At 44.2% G+C, this 21367-nt stretch overlaps 1 protein-coding gene across 1 annotated transcript; it reads left to right on the forward strand.

Annotated features, from left to right (window-relative positions):
- Nucleotides 1-372: 372 nt before the first annotated feature.
- MPLKIP (M-phase specific PLK1 interacting protein) lies at nt 373-19053 on the forward strand. The gene is made up of 2 exons (XM_030203890.1): nt 373-940; nt 17900-19053. Exons 1-2 carry the CDS (start codon nt 557-559, stop codon nt 18101-18103), a joined length of 588 nt encoding a protein of 195 aa, XP_030059750.1. The 5' UTR covers nt 373-556; the 3' UTR covers nt 18104-19053.
- Nucleotides 19054-21367: the final 2314 nt, after the last annotated feature.

A 21367-nucleotide genomic window follows, 5' to 3' on the forward strand; every position in this document is an offset into this window, starting at 1 on the left:
AAATCTGGTAAAGGTGGGAATATGGCCAGACCCGAAGCGATGATGGGAAGAGCGAGCGAATGAGACAGTAGTAGTAGTGGTTGGCCTACTGAAGGTAAGTAGGTACCTATTCAAAAAGTACTAAGCGTTGAAAAGAGGTAAACCATCTGGATTTCCAGACTACGGTATTAGGCTATTGTGCCAGAATCAAAATTGGCAGACAAACCCTTCAAACTCCCTTAGCTATCCAAGAGCGTCATTTTTGTTTTTAACTGTAATTTTTAATCTCTGCGCGCCGTCAACTCAAGTCACTTTTGCGGATGTGACGACATAGACACGAGATCCCATCATCCCGCGCACGCGCGACTACTTCCTTTTTTTCATGTGGTAAGCTCAGCGTCAACAACAGTTTATCGGTTCTTCAAACAGCACTACTTTTTTTTTCTTTTAATATTGTCACGGAGCGTGCACAGCAAAGAGTTGCCGCTCAGAACAATAAGTGCAACGTTCAGGACTCCGGTTGAGGATTCTTCTTCCTCCAACTGACTCTTCTGCGCCTTCGTAAGCAGTACAAGGAATGTACAGGCAGAACTACCGCTCCCCAAATCCTCCTTACTTTGGTGGGAGCGGCAACGGTGGCCCAGGTGGTTTTCGCAGCCCTCCATCACCGTACGCGGGCGGGGGCCCCTCGGGTTCCATGCCGCCGCCGGGGCGAGGCTTCGGGAGCCCTGCCACGCCGCCATACGGACAGAGGCCTAGGCAGTTAGGCGGAAGTGGAGGCCAATCACCTCGCTCTCAAGGTTTTCGAGGAGGCGGTGGTTGGGTTGGGAACCAGTCCCCGGGTCAGACGCCGCCGCCGCGCGGACCTAGCCCGAGGTACACGTCCCCTTACTCTAAATCCCCCGGAGTCCAGCAACAGCACCGCGGTGGCGGCTTCTCTCCCCGACAGCGAAATTACCAGGTAATGGGGAAGCCGAGGCCTACAACAAACAGCAGCAGCTGCGGCAGCACCTCACGGAGGAGAGCGGACATGAGTCAATCCCGCCATAGTGCGATTATGCTCAGCAGCCCGCCGCTAACCACCATTGTTGATGCCATTTTTTTTAAAACATATTTTTGGTAGGCCTTCGGTTAACCTTCACGTGGAAGCAATTTAAAAAGCGCATGTGAAGTTGTTTTCCCTAATAATCGAAATCTGCAAATCAGACACGTATTTTTTAACTTTTTTTTTTTTTTTTTACTTAACATTAATAAGTATACTCAAGTTTAGTTGTATGGCATGTTTTTTGTTTTGCATGTTTGCGCTTCTAGAATGTGGAATATTTTTTTGTTTTGCATGTTTGCGCTTCTAGAATGTGGAATGTTTTTTTGTTTTGCATGTTTGTGCTTCTAGAATGTGGAAGTTTAACCGAAGCTTACATATTCGTTATTGAACTGTTTGCAAACCTGTCCCATTCTTCCTACCCCCAAAACACATTTCATATAGGTAGATGAGCTGGTTTCTTAAAACGTGTTAGGTTCATTCTCTCCTTTCTTTCCGTCATATAAGCTTTATTTGTAATTCAAGCAGGTCTTTATTAATTCTTTCTGTTTAGGAGCTATATCCATCTATTATCCGTCCCCCATTGCTCTACCCAAAGTTCGAGAACAGTGGTGGGGGGGATATCATCTGAGGTTTGCAGCAGCTCTTTTAGGATCCAACAGAGATTGTATCCTCATTTTGTTTTCTATAGAATACATAAAGCTTAATAAATTTAGGCTCCTAATTCACCACTGAATAGGTCTGGCAGAAGCCAGCAGTTTATGTGGCCCCCCTAATATAAGGGAAATAAAAAGCATGATAGCATCCAGGTTTTACATACCTTAAATGCTGCTGGAGCTGCAGCAGATCTCTGGATCACAGCTCTAGTGGATTTAAAATTGAAAATATAGGATCCGGCCTGCCTCTTCTTCACTCGTGGTACTATGCTTTTAAACTCAAGTTGCTTTTTCCATACTCAGTTGACCCTTTGGGTGCTGGATCCTCTAGGTCACAGCTCTGCCAGAGCTGTGACCTGGAGGGTCTGGTGTAGCTAGAAGAGCTGTGGGTAGCTGAGTGCAGAAGTGGAAAGCATAGTTTCTAGCTTCCTTTCTTAAAAGCTGCCAGAGCTGCAACCTGGAGGATACGACACAACTCTGGTGGCTTTTTAGGTGGAAAGCATAGGATCTTTAGGGTCTGGCTTTTACCCTAGTCCTCTTAGTAAGATGTGCCAGAGATGATTTTACTTGATTCAGTTATCAGCTATAGTATGGGGTCTCCACCTTTCCCCTTTCATGATTTCCATCCATTTGCCTTCCATCATCCTTCTCCTTTCTCAGTTCTCTTGTTTCTGATCTCTTATTCCTTTTGTCCTGTTCAGTAGTCTTTCGTGGTCCAACCCGCAGTCCGTCCATCACCACCACTAATGCAGGTTCCAGGAGGAGCAGGGCTTGCCCTTGTGTATGTGTTTGTTTAATCCCCCCCACCCCCAGTTTCACTCCTTTATGCTTCAAAGTTTTCCATGTCTTCTAATCTTTCCTCTGTTCGTTTCTACACTACCTTTTTCTGTCTTTTCCCTTTCTCACGCTTCCTTGGGCAAGTCACTTAACCCTCCATTGCCCCTGGTACAAAATAAGTACCTTAATATATGTAAACTGCTTTGAATGTAGTTGCAAAAACCTCAGAAAGGCGGTATATCAAGTCCCCTTTCCCTTTTGAAGAATACCCTCCTCTTTATTTTCCCAGTTGGTTGCTGATTGACCCAACGTACCAGACCATAACGGCCCATCACCTTGTCTCACTTGTTGACTGTAAGGATCAACATGGCCCACCCTGCAGTAAAGCTAAAAAAAATAAAGGCCCTGCAGCATTTCTACCCGCTTCTTTGGCATAGGCATAAAATTTCCTGCATTAATAACAGGAAGTCAGTTCCGAAAGAGGGGGTGGGAATGCAACAGTGCCTTCACTTCTGCAATGGCTTAGAGGCCTTCTCTTTATTCCCTTTTCAGTGGCAACACGGCTTGTGCTCTCCCAGTCCTGAGACTCCTGGCAGCGTTCCACCCTGTTCTGCTTTTGCCTTTCTGCCTCCAAAATCAAGTCTTCCTTTGCACAGTGTGACTTAGCTCAGTTTTGAGTAATGCCCTGCCAAGGACTGCGAAGCTGATCACATAGCCCCAAATCTCATGAGACTTGGGACTGTGAGAGGAGCAGTTCCATACCATATGGCTCTCATGAGACTTGGGGCCGTGAGAGGATCAGTTCCGTACCACAAGGGTAAAACATTTTGATTGGTGGTGGAGGAGCTAAAATAAGTCACAAGGTCCCAGGGTACAATTTGTAGGTTCTATGGTGGCCTGGCACCTGGGATTTGTCAAGTCCTCAAGGTATTTCAAAAGGAGAAGAAAAAACTATTGTATATAGTTGGCTATAAGTTGAGAAATTTTGGACCCCAAAACCCCCCAAACCTTTAAAAAAGTGAATTCTAATCTACAGGTAGTAAAAAGATTACTAGTAATCATTCCCCCCCCCCCCCCCCCCCATTTTCTCTCTTGCACACAACGTGGGCACTTGTAGGTTTGCTCCAGAGCATGCCTTCTGACCTGTCCTGCTCTTGAGGCAACAGGAAGAGTCAGAAGGGGTGGGAATGAGTCAGAAGGCACGCTCTGGAGCAAACCTCAGGCAGTGTATTGCTGCAATGTTGCGTGCAAGAGAGTTGAGATTAAAGGTACACAGTGAGGATAGGGGGAGGGAGGAGCAGTGAAGAGGGCATGCTGGATCTATATGTTGGGGTGTGAGTGAGGCAGGGAGAAGTGTGTGATGGAGAAAGACTTGTTGGCTGGGGGTTTATATTTGTGTGTGTGTGTCGGGAAGGAAGATCTCTTGGCAGTGTGTGTGTCGCAGGAAAGATCTGTTGGCTTGGCGGAGGGGGGGCATGTTAAGATCCGGCTCTGTGTGTCAGGGAGAAAGACCTGTTGGCTGGGGCGGGGGGGGGGGGGGGGGTTAAATTTAGCTGTATGTGGCCTCAACTTATACACTGGGCACATCAAGTTAGACATTTTAGTCCCAAAACTGTCCATTGACTTATACATGAGATCGATTTACAATCAAGTATATATTGTAGGTCTTCACTCTTTTTAACTATGGCATCAGTATTTCCTGAATAGTGAATATGGAAGCATGTGTAGATCCTAGCACAGTTGGCATTGGTGCCCTCTAGCTAGATGCAATCATTTTTGTAATCTCCATGTCATGTATAAAATACAGTTGAGAATTGAATTTATGACATAAAACTGTTGCAGCTAGGGTTGTCATTTCATGGAAATATTTACCCCCTGTTTACTAAACCACTTCGAATGGGCTGTGTCGGTATTACTGCGCAGCTTAGGCTCTGAAAGACTGACCCCTCTATTTACTAACTTTTTTGTTTTTTTTAAACATAGACTGTCTACTGTTGGCATTTTTTTTTTTTTTTTACTTCAGTAGCTGGATTTCAGACAGTTTCCCTGACTTGTGTATTGCAGCCTCACAGAGCCTGAGCCCATGGCACTGGAGAAGTCATAATTTTAATGACATGGTGCTTTTAATATATTTATACAACTTTTTTTTTTCTAGCTGGCAATTATATATGTTGACAGTTGGCAACATTGACGCTTTACTAGCTGCTGCAGTGTGCTAATGCCAACACAGCCCATTCATTTTGAATGGGCTGTGCTATCGTGGCTTAGTAAACCTCAGGGGGGGGGGGTTGGTTATCTGTATTCTAGCATGCTCATTCTATGTTTTATGGGGAAATGTAGTATTCTTGTACTTAATCGGTCCTGAAGAAGGTTGTCATGTTCAATTGGTCCTTCAAGAAGGTAAGTTTAAGATATTAGTGTTAGAGAAATTACAGGCCTTTTTCTTTTGTTTTTGGCCCATTACAAGATTTTCTTAGAGACTTCACTTATTGGGAAACAGTCTCATGAGTTTCTGATGGATATGTATTCATATGCAACCCAGGCTAGAGTTGGCTAGACTATTAGTTTGTGGATGTAATCCTCTGGCTGGTAGAAGGGATATGGGGGCAGTGTGTCCTTTCAAAATCACAGTTATGGTAAGTCCAGAGGTGCATCTGTTAATGCTGTCGGCCAGCTGGTCTAAAATAAGGATGACCACTTCTAGAAACGGTGGTAGCATGGCTGCCCCACAGATAGTTGCCTACTCTACCTGTAGGGTAATCTGCCCTTCACTGTTAGTAATGCAGCTTGGGTATACCAAATTTTTTTAGATGATTGTGAAGGTTACATAACAATTGATAATGTGCAGTATAGTTGAGGGTGAATGAGTAATGGTTAGAACTGTGGGCCGGGAACGTGAAAGCCTAGGCTCAAATCCCATGGCAGCTCCTTGTGTCCTTGGGCATTGCCTTGGGATGGCCAGGAGTGGTGCTGGCATCCTCACTCTATTGGAGCATTGAAGCTGTCGCACCTATGGCGGCCCCATGAGACATTCGCTGCTTGTGGGTAGTAGAGATTAGTTTTTTTGAATAAGGGTGATAAGACAGAATTTTCTCTTTCCACGTTTTATTCAACAACAGTGCGTATCATAAATTGAAGTACAAGGATATCATTAGGGAGACCCAAAATGAAGCTGTTCTTAATGTAACAAATACTAATCTAGGCTGTCTTGTGTTCTGAATAATGGGTACCAATCAATAGCACAAAATTTTTAACCACTTCCACTCGAATCTCAAATCGTATCTCCTAAAGTATTCGTACTGTGAGATCCAGTGTACCAAATTTTATAAACCAATTTTATTCAATCACAGCGTCATTTCCACATTCTACTTTATTCACATTTGGTGGCCTCAGCAGTGCTCATTGCTCCAAAACAAAAGAATGGCAATGTCTTCAGCACTAACTTCTTCATCGGCTCACCCGATTTAAAGATTTTTTATATAGTTTTTATATTTTTTCTATAGTTTTTACTTATCTTAATATGTAAGACCCATGAATTTAATTGTCCGACATGCATGTTTCGCTCCGATGCAAGCTGTATCAAGGACATATCCTACAATAGAAACAAAAAACCTTCATTATTTCCCATCCCATTGCTAGACAAACACTAATTTTGGGTCCATCAAGCATGGGGAGATTTAAGCCTCACTCTCTTACCTCAAGTCCCTTGTAAAGATGGCGTCGGCGTTTTTTGAACCCCTTTAAATACACCAGCTGTCCCTGACATAATCGTCCCACCCTGCATTCTGTATCTAGACATTTTGAGATTAGTTGTGTGGAGGCTTCTACTTTTGAAATGCCTGTTTAAATAGCCAGGCTTTCAGGGCTTTTCTTTAAAGATAGATCAGACCATCAGGAAGACCAGCTTTGTGAGCCTTGACAACAAATGTAAGAAGTTTACGTGATTCGTTCTATTGGGAGCTGATGACATTTTTGAAACGGGGGGGGGGGGACATGGTCAAACTTTTGTGTGTGACAAGTTTAATGGCTGTTTTGTATGGACTGCAGCCTCTTTATGTTTGTGTGGAAACATCTGATATACGATACTACAGTAATCAAGCCTTGTTATCAATAAAGAGAATGAAATGTTTCTAAGTAAAAAAATATCTACTGATTGAGCAGCATTACTGGAGAATGAAAAAACTGGATTTGCTTAAAGTAGAAATTTGGTTGGAAAAAGACCAGAATCCAGTATTATTCCTAAGTAGCGAAATGATTTGACAGGATAAATCTAAGTCCCAAATGGATTCAGAGGGGTAGTAGATGTTGTAAGGCCACCAGGAAACCAACATGCTATAATTTTTCTTTATTCAGGATCAACTTATGGGTAGTTAACCAGTTAGATATCTGCATTAGGCAGTCATGGAGTGGCCCCAATACTGGGTTATATAGGTCAACAGGATACAGTAAAAGGATATTGTTGGCATAAAAATGGAAATACAGTCCGGTAGATTGGATCAACATAACGAGGGGACTTGGAAATGGGTTGAAAAGAAGGGGAGACAGGAATGAGTCTTGCAGAACTCCGCAAGTTTAGAGGGTGCTGTGATGTTGTAGAGAAGGAGGTAACAACCTTGTAAGAACGACTAGTAGGAAACAAAGCAAACCATACTAAAGAGAGTTCCACCAATTCCCAAAGATGAACTGTGCCAGCAACAGCTTATTAACCAGATCGAACGCTGCTGAAAGATTGAGAGATATTGTGAGGACAGCTTAGTGTTTTTCGTGATTTGTGTAGATCTCATTCAAGACTGCTGTGAGAACTCTCTGTACTGCAATGTGGCCTAAAACTGGATTGCTTAGGGTGGAGGGTGAAAGTTTTTGTCACTGAAGCTGAATAACTCATCAAATACAACTTTTTCTGAAACTTTGAAAAGGAAGTACAAATTGGATACGGGACGATAGTGAGCAGACACGGATCTAGCGAAGGTTTTTTTGAGAGGGCGCACTATTGCAGTTTTCTAAGATTTAGGCACTGTTCCTGTGGAAAGAATATTATTGATCACTTGAAGGATTCTAGGTAACAAGTTTAGTTCAGGGATAGTTAACCAAGCAGATGGAAACAGATCAAGAGGGCAGAAGGTTCAAAACTCTGCTGCCCGTCTCGTCTTCCGCCAGGGTCGCTTTACTCATACTACCCCTCTCCCCAAGTCGTTTCACTGGCTCCCTATCCGTTTTCGCATCCTGTTCAAACTTCTTCTACTAACCTATAAATGTACTCATTCTGCTGCTCCCCAGTATCTCTCCACACTCATCCTTCCCTACACCCCTTCCCGTGCACTCCGCTCCATGGATAAATCCTTCTTATCTGTTCCCTTCTCCACTACTGCCAACTCTAGACCTCGTGCCTTCTGTCTCGCTGCACCCTATGCCTGGAATAAACTTCCTGAGCCCCTATGTCTTGCCCCATCCTTGGCCACCTTTAAATCTAGACTGAAAGCCCACCTCTTTAACATTGCTTTTGTCTCGTAACCACTCGCCTCCACCTACCCTCCTCTCCTCCTTCCTGTACACATTAATTGATTTGATTTGCTTACTTTATTTCTTGTCTATTAGATTGTAAGCTCTTTGAGCAGGGACTGTCTGTCTTCTATGTTTGTGCAGCGCTGCATACGCCTTGTAGCGCTATAGAAATGCTAAATAGTAGTAGTAGTAGAAGGTAGGATGCACAGATTTTATCACTTTGGACAGAGAGAAAAGAGAATGTGAGCTCCTCAAGGAGAACATCCCGTGCTCTTCACAGATCGTACCTCAGTATTACTGTCTTATTACAATAAAAGGTATCAACCGTGCTCTCATCCTCCGCAACTTTTGTGCTGCAACTGGGTCCTCTTTCTAAAGGCAGAGGCCACAAGAAAGAACTCGGCCAGCTACTTTTGCAGCAACCAATAACACATACCCAGTAGGGAGGGTGCCTTCACGCTTCTCACCCCCCCCCCCCCCCCAAACAGGAATGGCGCTTAGTTACCACAGATCAGTGGGTGTCAAATCATGATCCATGGTTATAGAATAAATTTTCTATGCTCCCTCCAAACAATTCTCCCCTTTCTACCAATCCTCTTTACAATGCAGAGTCCTACAGGAAGAAATTGATGTTCCTCCAAGTGGCTGCAATAGAAGACATTCTCACTTATTAAAAAGATCAAGGATTCTACTCCCATTGTTTTCTAATCCGAAAGTCAGGAGGTCTGAGGCTAATTCTCAATTTGAGATTTGAACATTTTTCTAAAAATGGAGAAATTCAGGATGTTTTCTTGTAAGACCATCCTACCTCTCTTAAACTGCAATGCCTGACTAGCATCTCTAGATCTCAAATGACTACACATCCCGATTCATCCGGATCAGTGGAGATATCTTCGGTTCCAGTTCAATTCAACTTATCTGTACATATTGTTTCCATTTGGCATTTCCTCAGCACCCATGGTGTTTACAAAATGTCTTTCAGTAGTATTAGTAGTAGTAGTAGTAGCCCATTTTGAAGTCTGGAACATTTCTTTCCATACCTGGATGATTGGCTTATTTCTATTCAATCGATGTAGAACTTGCTGCAGTCTCTCCAATGCACAATTACCACTTTATAATCCCCACTTCTTCATAAACCAGGAAAAGTCTATCCTTTCTCCAACATAGGTTATTCACTTCATTGGAGCTCGCATGGACATACTTGAAGGGAGGACCTACCCGCCACAGGACCGAGTTCTTTCTATTCAGAACCTGGTCACCCATTTGAAATCTGCGCACAAGGTTTTGGCCAGAACCTTCTTTTGCCTTCTGAGACACATGGCAGCTTCTTTAGCAGTACATCAACTTCAAAACTCCACATGAGACCCATTCAATGGGGCTTGAGACATCAATGGCACTTTACCATCATGTTCTACCATCTGAGTTCTAGTCACTGCACAGATAACAGGCCCTCACCTGATCACAAAATGCAATAAACTTAGCAGTGGGAGTGCTGTTCTGACCCAACCTTCTAGATATCACGTTTGACATTTGCTTTCTACAGGGATGAAGAATGCTCATCTGTCCTGCCTTCAGACACAAGGAACATGGTCAGACCAGGAGTCACAACTTTACATAAGTGTACTAGAACTTCAAGCAATTCAGTGTGCAGTACTTGCTTTCAAACATCTCTTAATCCTGTCCTTTTGCAAACAGCCAGCTAAATTGCAATGTTTTATGTGAACAGGATGGAATAGGATTGCGAACATTATGCAGAGAAGCCTGTTGTATGGCTCCTGGCCATTCAAATAAGGATACAAATCCAAGCAACGCACGTTTCAGGAAAACAAAATTCTCAGAGGACAAGCAGGCTTACCATTCTCACAAGTGGGTAGATGATCCCGTGTCGTCTGGGGTCAGCATTATAGCAAGCAAAAAGAAAGTTTGCTAGAGCCTTCTAGAGCATGAGCAGCGCTCCAACGCGTATGTGCAAGGTTCCTTCCCGCCTGCAGCGTAACCGAGCCTCTTCAGTTTTTGCTCCACGTGAGAAGCGGTGGTGTTTCTGATGCCTCTCACACACCTGGGAAAGAACCTTTTTTCAAGTACCTTTTGGCAGTATTTTTGCTTCCGTTATTATTTTATTATTTAAAAACAAAATCCCTTTAATTTTGTAGGTTTAGCCCACGTTTTTTTAAAATCATTTATAATTTGTCATTTTACAAGGGTCACTTACAAACAGTAATACAGAGATGACTGAACATTAATACAATATTAGAAGAAAACAATCTCAACTAGATAGATTATATACAATCTTTCTCTTTCCACGTTTTTTTCTTTTTCATCGTGGACCATTTTTAGGCCTGCTTGGCTGGGTCTCTCCGCTTTTTGTGCCTTTTCTATTTTTTTCTGGCATAATCGTGACCTTTGATTTAACCAAAGCCATTTTCTCTTCCATGTCATCGAAGACTCCCAGTGGCTTCAAACGTTGTACCCAGTGCAGCTGGACCATCTCGAGTATTAATACACGTTCTTGGTGTATTCAGTGCCTCGGGCCCAACCATAGCCCAGCAAATTGTGTCCTTTGTCTTCGTATGAAGACAAGGACTCAAATTTCCCAAGAAGCTCAATGCGAGAAACTTTTTGGAGCTCGGTCCAGTTCTTCGACGTTGACATCAATGAAGACATTGGGAGTCGAGGTAGGATGGCTGCTGAGAGACCCTGAGACACTGGGAGCAGCGAGGCATCAAGTGGGTGTCCACCTGCCTCAAGGCCTCCTGTTATGCAGGCCCTCCAGGACCGCCGATCGTTGGACCCGACCCCTAGGTGATGGGAGGATTTGAAGTCGTCCTTGGCACCAAATAGCTTGGATGTGGTGCATCGGGCGAAGGCCAAGAAGTAGTGACCGATCTCCTTCAAAGCACGGTGCTGGGAGCTCTGGGATGCTGAGGGATTCAGCAACTGAAAAGCATTGACGCTGGGAGGATTGCTCTCCCCTCCATTCAGGAGGTGCTGATGCGTCCTCCTAGCAGTCAAGATCCTGCTCCCACACCCCTGACGATTTGGCAACCTAAGCCCCAACTGTGCTGTGGCCCCAGTGTTGATTACCACCCAGGCTAGTACTCCTACATTGGTGGAGAAAGCTTTGCTGGAGTTGAGGCAGGAGCCAGCTCCTTGACACCATTCTTGAGGACATGGTTCCTCGACATGGAGGCGGGCCTAGTCTTGGACATCCCTGAGGGAAGTGCTGTCTGATACCGAGGAAGAACGCTCATAGGAATCGGAAGAGGATCCCAGGTACTACTACTACTATTAAACATTTCTATAGCGCTACTTGACTTACGCAGCGCTGTACAAATTAACATGAAAAGACAGTCCCTGCTCAACAGAGCTTACAATCTAAATTGGACAGACGAACAGACAGCTAGGGGTGGGGAAATTGCAGTGGTAGGGGTGATAAGTGAGGGTGTTGAGTAAGAGAGTCATGGTTAGGAGTCGAAAGCAGTAGCAAATAGGTGGGCTTTAAGCCTAGACTTGAAGACAGCCAGAGACTGAGCCTGACGTACTTCTATGAGTCCTATGGGATCCCTTCTGAGCCTTCCCCTCCATCTGAGAGGAGATGGTCTCCACCAGAGAGCCTCTCCTTCACCTCTTTTGTGTGGGAAATGGCTAAGGCCATTCCATTCCCCATAGAAGTGGAGGATGAGCCCAGGGCCAAGATGCTTGAGGTCCTGGACTACACCTAAGGAGGCAGTAATGGCTCATCTCCACAAGGTACTCAAGGCAGTCCTAGTTAAGAACTGAGCATCCCCTATGTCTGTCACTGTGGTCCCCAAGAAGATTGATACCCAATATCGGATCCACGGGGAACCTGGGTTAGTGAGGTCTGTTACCCCACGACTCCATGTTTTTCAAAAAAAGTCGGGAGTTCTAGTTACTATGCTTCAGCTCCCTCAGGCAGAGAAGCTAGAACCCTAGACTCTTTTGGGAGAAAGATGTATCGGACTGCTGTGCTCTCATCGCCCGTATTCAATCTTACCAGCTCTTCACGAGCATTTACTTGCGGAACTCGGTGAGGCAGCTGTCTGACTTGGTTGATGCGCTCCCTCCAGAGCAGGCCGAGCCATTTCGCCAGTTGCTCAAGCTACAGAAGGCTGTCGCTAGTTCTTGACATTGCATCCAGAATGTCTTCCCAAGGTATATCAATGCGCGGACTCTTATGGCTGCATGTTTCTGATCTTGGCCATTCAGGCCAGCAGAGAATGGCGAATTCCCCTTGCCGGGGGGGGGGGGGGGGGGGGGGGGGAGTGGAGTAATCTTTCTGAAGAGGTCAAAGAGGGTGTTGAACAGATCAAAAAGCACACCTAGTCTATGCCTTCTCTCTCCCGCTGGACGTCTTCTGCAGCTACCCCCTCATCCAGGAGGTATTTTGGTAGCTTGCGGAGTGCCTCCTGGGCATAAGTACACCCCTGCAGCTTGCCAGCCTTCTCAGGCTCAGCCCCAGTGCGCTCGTTCTTGTCAGCGTGCGCCCAAGGCCCCTGCTGCTGGCTCCAGCAGAGCATAACCGCTGTCAAAGTGTCTGTGCCAGGCGACTTGCCAGTCGGGGGGGGGGGGGGGGGATTCTTTTTTCACCGAAGGTGGCCTCTCATAGCCTCCGACCAGTGGGTTCTTCAAATAATCTGTCTCTGATACACCCTCAGTTTGCTTTCCAAACCTCCAAATTGCCCACCAATAGCTCATTCTTTCAGCACAAGCAGGTACTTGAAGAGGAACTCTCCGCTGTTCTAAAGGCCCATGTGGTTAAACCTGTTCCACCAGGGGAGGAAGGGCAATGATTCTATTCCAGGTACTTCCTTGTACAGACAGACAGGGGGGATGCGTCCCATCCTAGACCTAAGGGCCCTTAACAAATTTCTTAGACAAGAAACTTTTCTCATTCAGGATGGCTTCCCAGGGCAGCCTTCTTTCCATGATTCAGGAAAACGATTGGCTATGCTCTCTGGACTTAAAGGATGCATATACTCACATCCCAATACTTCCAGATCACAGGAAAGTATCTTCGATTTTGGCTGGGAACACATCACTTTCAGTACCACATATTGCCTTTTGGCCTCGCGTCAGCTCCCAGAGTTTTTCCAAAATGTCTAGTGATAATAGCAGCTTCGCTATGCAGACTGGGAGTTCATATGTTCCCTTATCTCAACGATTGGCTGGTGAAGTGCACCTCAGAGGAAGGTGCTCGGGAATCAATGCAGATGACTATTCGGGTGCTAGAGCTACTAGGGTTTGTAATAAACTACCCCAAGTCCCTTCTCCATCCGGTTGAACAACTGGAGTTCATAGGAGCCCTGCTCGATACAAAAAAGTGTCTGAGCCTACCTTCTGGGGATGCTTATGGACAACCGTCTTGCCTTTGCGTCCAAGGTTCGGTCATTGCAGCAGGTCACGGCTTGGCTGATGTTGAGATTGTTGGACCCTAGCTTCTTAGTGGTATCAAGCCATGGAGAGTCTAGAAGATGTCATCTGAGTGTCCCTGGAGCTTGTACGCTCTCTTCAGTGGTGGACAATTCAGTCCAATCTGACCTAGGGACTTCCATTCTAAATTCCTCAGTCACAAAAAGTTCTGATGATGGATGCATCTCTCCTGTGGTGAGGAGCTCACGTAAATGTACTTCACACTCAAGGAGCTTGGTCTCTTCAGGAAACTAATCTTCAGATCAATCTCCTGAAGCTCAGAGCGATCTGGGACACTTAAGTCTTTCAGAGATCGTCTGTCTGTTCAAATTATTCTAATTCAAACGAACAATCAGGTTGCAATGGATTACACCAACAAGCAAGGGGGCACCGGATCTTGCCCTCTGTGTCAGGAAGCCGTGGCTCTGGTCACTCTGTCATGGCATGTTTCTACAAGCCACTTACCTGGCAGGCGTAAACAGTCTGGCCGACAGACTGAGCAGGATAATGCAACCTCATGAGTGGTCCCAGAATTTGAGCGTAGCCCGCAAGATCTTCCGAGCATTGGGGCGCACCCCCTCAATGGATCTTTTTGCCACTCAGCACAACCGCAAGGCTTCAGGGCCACGGCAGACTAGCATCAGATGCCTTTCTTCTACATTGGGGAACGGGCCTTCTGTATGCGTATCCTCCCATACTCTAGTGGAGAAGACTTGGTTGAAACTCAAGCAAGATTGTGGAATCATGATTCTGATTGCCCCCTACTGGCCGCGTCAGATAGTGTTCGTTCCTCTTCTAGAATTGTCCTACGAAGAACCATGGAGTGTTTTCTGACCCTCATCACTCGGAACGAGGGGTCGCTTCTACATTCCACCCTCCAGTCTCTAGCTCTCACAGCCTAGATGTTGATACCCTAGAATTTGCTTCCTTGGGTCTTTCGGAGGGTGTCTCCTGGGTCTTGCTGGCTTCCAGGAAAGATTCCACAAAGGGGTGTTACTCTTTTAAGTGGAGGAGGTTTGCTGTCTGGTGTGACTGCAAGGCCATAGATCCCCTTTCTTGTCATACACAGACCCTGCATGAATACCTTCTACACTTAACAGAGTCTGGTCTGCAGACCAACCCTGTAAGGGTTCACCTTAGTGCAATCAGTGTGTATCATCGTGTAGAAGGTAAGCCTTTAGTTGTTCACTTCATTAGAGGTTTGCTTTTGCCCCTGTCAAACCTCCACCAGTGTCATGGGATCTCAACATTGTTCTCACCCAGCTGATGAAAGTTCCTTTTGAGCCACCGAATTCCTGCTATCCCCCCTCCCCTCCACATATCTTGTAAGAGTTGGAGGCAGAAGCAATGCCTACTCCTTGCCTCTGGGCCTGCCCGTCTCAAAATGGCAGTGCCTAGCTCCTGCCGGTGCATTCTGGGATGCACTGGGAGGGGTTAAGCACCATATAAAGGAAAAACTCCTTATATGGTACTTAGCTCCTCCCAGTGCATCCCAGGATGCACCGGGCAGGAGTTGCCCATTGCTATTTTGAGAAGGGCAGGCCCAGAGGCAGGAGGGCATTGCTTCTGCCTGCAACTCTTACAAGATATGGGGAGGGGTGGGGGCCACGACCACAAGGGAGTTTAAAGGTTAGGATCAGGAGGGGTTTCTACTGGACCACCAGGGATGCTGTGCTAAACTTAACAGCTCCAGGCATGCCATTAAATTTTGCATGCTAAAGGTAGGTGCTCGGTGCATGGAAATGTCTGTGGATTGGTCAGAATGCTCATTTTAATTCTGATGAGCTTGTAATACCTTTGTATAGAGTTATCGGTAGCTGCTACGGGGAACAGTGAAAGGGACACAGAACCCCTTTGTGTATTAGATTCCAAATAACGTTTGCTTTAGACCAATCTAAAGCAAACTTTGCAAGTGCGGTAAGCTATGTGCTTCGGGCCTCAGTTCTGGGGATGGGTATCACTGAGAAGCACTAGGCAGCTACAAATGGGGACTGATATTGGAAGGCATTGAATATCATCAGGCAGGTTGTCAGTTGACCCTTTTTATTTTCCGTATCTTAAAACAGATAAGCACATATATAAAATTTTTGTGTCTTTGTTTCTATTTTATACTATATGTACATACTTTAGAAACTACTTTGTAGATTTTTGTAAAAAGGATGTATAAGTAATCTAGAAAGCATGGTTGCATTAGGTCATTCTCAGCAAACAAGTAATGGGTAACTTCCTTCTGTCTGGGTTGTAGTAAAATCTGTTCAATCTAAGGTTATTTCTGCAATGGCTTCCCTGTTAACTCGTATACTGTATTAGTCATACATTCTTACACATATACCATTGTCCTAAAGAATTTAAAAAAAAATGAGAACCAGAGTATCTTCTTGCCCTGTTTCTTTGCATTGTTTTATTACATATGCCACATCTCATCTTTTAAGTCTGCATTTTTTGAACATATGTTAAATCTAGTTTGAGTAAAAAAAAAAACCTGCTGCTTCCTAGGCAGATTGTGTTCTAATGCTGATTGTGTCTGTCTAATCTTCAAGTTTTATGAAATGATTGTATTGACCCTCACTTCAATATTTGTCAAACAATAGTTTGTCTTGAATAGGTCATGACATGGTCCTGACTGCTTTTAGAGGACAGTTTCTCATTTAAGGGTCATATGTACTAAGGCACAGGGACATGCAGGCCAAATGCAGCCTACCTAAACTCTGGGATGCAGTCAACCTGAGATTTGTAGGACATTAGGACTAAACTCATATAATATGGAGTCCCCACACAAGTTACTGTTTGAGGTCTCTAGAATTGTCTTGTATTTAAGGGCAGAGAATGGGTGTGGAAGGTGTTTTGTGACTAGTGTGCTACATGTACAATCCCCACTTTTGTAGTTAGTCCTGAGCCACTTACCACCTCCTAAGTAGCATAGAAACACTTAACCCCGGATTCTATATATGGCGCCTAACATTAGGCACTACTCGGCATGGAAAAGTGTTCTAATGGATGCAAGGCACCGAAATGGGACAGAAATGGCAGATCTGCACGAAAACACTCTTAAGTGCCCATTTATAGAATAGCCCAGTGATTCCCAAACCTGGTCCTGGAGGCACCCCAGCCAGTCAGATTTTCAGGATATCCACAATGAATATTCATGAGATTTGCATAGAGTGAAGGCAGTGCATGCAAATCTCTCATGAATATTCATTGTAGATATCCTGAAAACCTGACTGGCTGGGGTGCCTACAGGACCAGGTTTGGAAACTTCTGGAGTAAGACCCTAAGTGTTTCCACATAGATTTGGAAAGGGGGCCTAACGATTGGGGGGGGGGGGGGGGTTGGGGAGGCCCCTTAAAATGTGCGCGGTGTTTTAGAATGCGAATTTGCGCCCAACTCACAGGCCAGGATTTACATGTGGTTTCTGTTGGTGTAAATCCCCGTGCCTAAAGTTGAGTGTTGATCCCAGTTCTATACATTATTCTATAAAGGGCACCTATCTTGGAACACCCTTTATAAAATACCTTTCAGTTCCTAATTTTGAGTGCCATTTACTGAATCCAGCCCTTATCCATCTATCTGGAAATTTAACAATGTATCTATAATAGCAAATGTTGGAAGCTCCCTAATTGCAGCGCTTTAAGTTTAATGTGGCATGGTAGTCCTGTGTTTAGCCACTGGAACTGCACATTTAATGTCACCTAAGTCTTGAATTCACCTAATACCAGTGCAAATAGGTTTTGAAAACTTGGGTACTGCCCAAATAGTTTGGTTTGTTTCCCTTTTCCTCCTATTAGCGCTTCTCTTTTCCAGTTCTAACTTTTTGGTCCCTCTTGCTATTCAGCCTCTCTTCCGGGTGGGCCTGTAGTTCGGGAACTCGATCATTTTTTTTTCTCTTTCTTTTTCTTTAAAAATGAATAAAAATAATGGGATGGCAATTTATAGGATCCTTGGTAACACATTTTCCTCCTAAGCTTTTTTTTTTTTTTACATTTTATTTTGGTTTGTCAGGCTTTACAATTTTGGCTTTTTTTGTTGTTGTTTTTGTTCTTTGCTTTTTCATTTATTCATTTTGATTTTTTTTTTTTCTTCCCTGCTGATGAAGTGGCTACAACAGTAGTCATTCCATTTTGACCTGGATGTGCCACAACAGTTCTCTTGAACTCAGACCAGTGGCAGGTGCCAGTGTCTGTTGAAACTTTTCCACTCTGCATGTAAGCTATGTGTATTTTAAGGGAAAAATACCACAGCCTTCTTGTTAAGAATATCAGTATAAAACTGTACTATGTATTAAGTGGTTTTTCCATGTGTGGGTAGATCTTAATATAACAGAAAATCTGAGCTAACGTCACGAGGAACAGTTATTTCTGTAGGAGGTACATAACTTTTGTAAGTGATTGATAGTTAATTTAATGTAACTATTTAGTATAAGTAAGATGTCAAGACCATCTATGGAAACCTCATTTAGTTTGAACTTGAGGGACAAATACTGAATGCTTCTTTACCTGATGATTTTCTTCCAAAGGGTTCACCCAGGACATCCACACCATTTGGTACATCGCATGGCAGAGAGAAAAGATTGTCTAATGATGTGGAAAACTATTACAGACCTTCAATGCTTGAGGATCCATGGGTTAGCCTAGACCCAGTTTCTGTTACAGACATAAACCAACAATACAGCAATGATCAAACAACATACACCGGTAAAAAAGGGAGGTATTTCAGTTAATAAAAAATGGTTTTCTTCAAACCAAATACAGTTTCATCTGTTGGGTAAACCCTGGAACACAGTACTTACATTCATACAACAGATGAACAGCAATCAAGATCTTAGCCGACAATGTTTTTATTTGAAGAAATTGTCCAGTTTTATCGGATTTATTTTCTATTTGCCTCTACTATTTTCATTATAGTGGAGAGCCATGAATTTGGTGGTAGTCAGAATTATGAATAACCCTATCTGGACGTGTCTGCCAGCTCTAAAGAACAAGTTGTTCTCTAATCACCAGCATTTGATTTCATTCTGACTTAACACTACTTTCATAATTACAATCTCCTGTATACAAATTAGGCTTCAGTTGTAGCCTAACTTTTACCCTCTGTTCTTTTATTGAAAGTGATATTTTTATTTGTTCAATGTTTTTAGATATAGCTGTAAAAAAAGCAATAAACCCCCCCCCCCCCCCCATTGTAAATCATTGTTTTTCTAATATATGAGAATTTCCTTTATAGCCCCCCCCCCCCCCCAAGTGCAGAGATGTATTATGGTAAATATCAATTTTGTACACAACTTATTTCTTGGTGTAGTGGAAAGAAGTAAAACATTAGCTATGTCAAACAGCTATGATTTGTTAATTTGTTAAACCATCTCCTTGTGTGACATTGTAATATTTGTGCATTTTCTTTGTGTATATAGAAATCCAAATAAGAGACTATTTGCTAGTTAAAAATACAAAAAAAAATTGGGTTGGAGTTAGATAAATGTAAATATGTTTTTTGCTGGGTTTTATAATACAAATCTTGATGTGTGTGATTATCAGACATGTAGTTTACTTTGAGAGAAAATGACAAATGTTAGTGACTGTACTTTAAACCTTTCATAAGTTTTTGTATTTTCATGCTTTAAAGAATAATAAGGTGTGTGTTGGTGCACCAAACCTGACTCCTCTATTTTTCTACTGTTCTACTCTGACTCCTACTGCTATTAGACTTTTTTTTGCTCTGGATCTAAAGTACTGGCAAATAATAACTTTAGATCTAGGACAAAAATATGTATAAAATGAAAAACATGTCTGTTTTTTTTATTTTGAAACCGTCAGTATATTTTTACCTACTCTGACTCCACCCAAAATTGCTTCCACCACTGACTACACAGCCCTGAATGTGATTAAACTATGAAAAGTGAAACACTACTTTTTTACCAAATGATAAAGGATACAGTTAGCCTCTGCATACTGCAGTCAGTGATGGAAAAAATACTGCTTCTGTAGCGTCCCACAGATCAGTCCAGAGACTTGTGGGTTATGTCCCTCTACCAGCACGTGGCGATGAAGAGAAAGAGAGCACTTCAGAGGTTTACTGTTTGTGGTCATGTTCAGCCACCTTAACCTCAGTATTCTCTCTATTTAGCAGGTGGATGGTCATAACTGTGCAGCTGTGGATTGCTTAGCTCCTGGCCTGGTCTCCCAGGTCCGGTAGAGCTTTTGTGGTTGAGGCGGCCCAGGCTTAGGGTCTAAGTGTACTCCTGGTGGCGCCAGGTTTCTTCCTTCCTCCATCGGTCCCCTACTAGTCTCCGGCTCCCTCTCCTGCTTTTATGGCTTGTGCCGGTTTATAGTCCTGGCAGTGGTGTGAGGGGATCAAACTTGTTTCCGGTGGCAGATTCCTGAAGGGGGGGTGAGTATTTGTATGATGGTGGTGCACCAGAGTTTCATCAGCATGGCTTAGCAGCATCGGGTGTTTGTTCTTACTGTTCCTGCGCAGGCCCGCTGACCGCTTGCCGGGGCCAGTCTTAGGCCGAGGCGGCCGCATAGGGCCTTACTCTTAAGGGGGCCCCGCGCGGCGCGCCTCAGCCTCCTCCGCTCCATCCCCGGCGCTCAGGAATTACCTGCCTCCGAGTCCGATGTCTGCGCAGCATCAGTGAAAGCGCTGCCTGTCTGACGTCTCCTCTCTCTCCATCCCTCCCGCTCCCATGTCCACCTGCCCGCCCTCGAGGAAATGTCAGAAAAAGGCAGGGCACTGAGGAAATGAACGAGCAAAGGGAACAGGCTGGTGGAGAGACGTCAGACACGCAGCGCTTTCACTGATGAGCAGCTGCTGAAATCAAATGGAGGTAAATTTAAATAGTAGAAGAGAGAAGAGGGCGGCCAGGTGGACATGGGAGTGGGAGGGTTGGGGAGAGAGGAGCATTGACAAGGATGGACATGGATGGGAGGGCAGGGCCCAGGGAGAGAGGAGAAATTGCTGGACATGGAGGGAGGGCAGGGGAGCGAGGAGAAATGTTGGGCAGAAATGGAAGGAAGGAAAGACAAAGGAAGGGAGATGCACATGAATGGAGGGGAAGGGAGAGGAGAAATGTTGGACATGGATGGAGGGGAGGAAAGTAGATGCACATGGATGGAGGGGAGTGAGGAGAAATGCTGGATATGGATGTAGGAGAAATTGCTGAATTTAAGGGCTGGATCGGAACACTTTGAAGGCAGATGCTGAAACTGGAGAAAGGATAGGGACAGGGCTACAGATGGCAGACAGGACACAGGAGGATGGTAGACACGGTGAGAGAAAAAATATCAAATGGAATGAAGACACTGCATAAAACAGAAGACACTGGGACCAAAGCGAATAGGAAAACTAAATGATCAGACAACAAAGGTAGACAAAAGTATTTTATTCAGAATTTATTAATTGGAATATGTCAGCTTTTGGAAATGTGCATCTGTGATATTTTGCATGTAAGTTTCAATTTTTCTAGTATTGCTGCATGCTGAGTCTGACTTCTTGAGGTAACTTTCCAGTTCAGTATTTTGCCTTCATATCTGTTGTCATGTGTTTTTCATGTGTAGTATTTGCAGCACATTTTGTTTTGGTTTTTTTTCACGAGGTAGTGTATTGGTGTTTTAGAGCCTGGTGTAATTACAGTTCTGCCTTTCCACGCATAAGGTTGTAGCTCGTCCTGTCCTTGGAATTAGTTCTATTATGGTTTGGTAAGGTTATGAGTGTGTTTTTGCACAAGTTTGTGTATAGTGTTTTGCAGTGGAGAGATTGTGTGTCTGCACCTCTGATCCCCCGGGGTTATAAGAATTGGAACTACTAATTGTAGTGGACTTGAACTGAATAATTTCTGGGTGGGGGGGGGTTCATGATTGCATTGTGCTTATTTATTTCAATCAGTTTTTCTGTACAAGTTTAGCTTCATTTGTCTTTATTTGAAATTTCATAAATAAAAAATTTTCTAAAAATTGAATAATCTTATCAATGGGGTGGGGGCAGGGGCGGG

Source organism: Microcaecilia unicolor, chromosome 1 (assembly GCF_901765095.1).
Source record: "Microcaecilia unicolor chromosome 1, aMicUni1.1, whole genome shotgun sequence".
Taxonomy (NCBI): domain Eukaryota; kingdom Metazoa; phylum Chordata; class Amphibia; order Gymnophiona; family Siphonopidae; genus Microcaecilia; species Microcaecilia unicolor.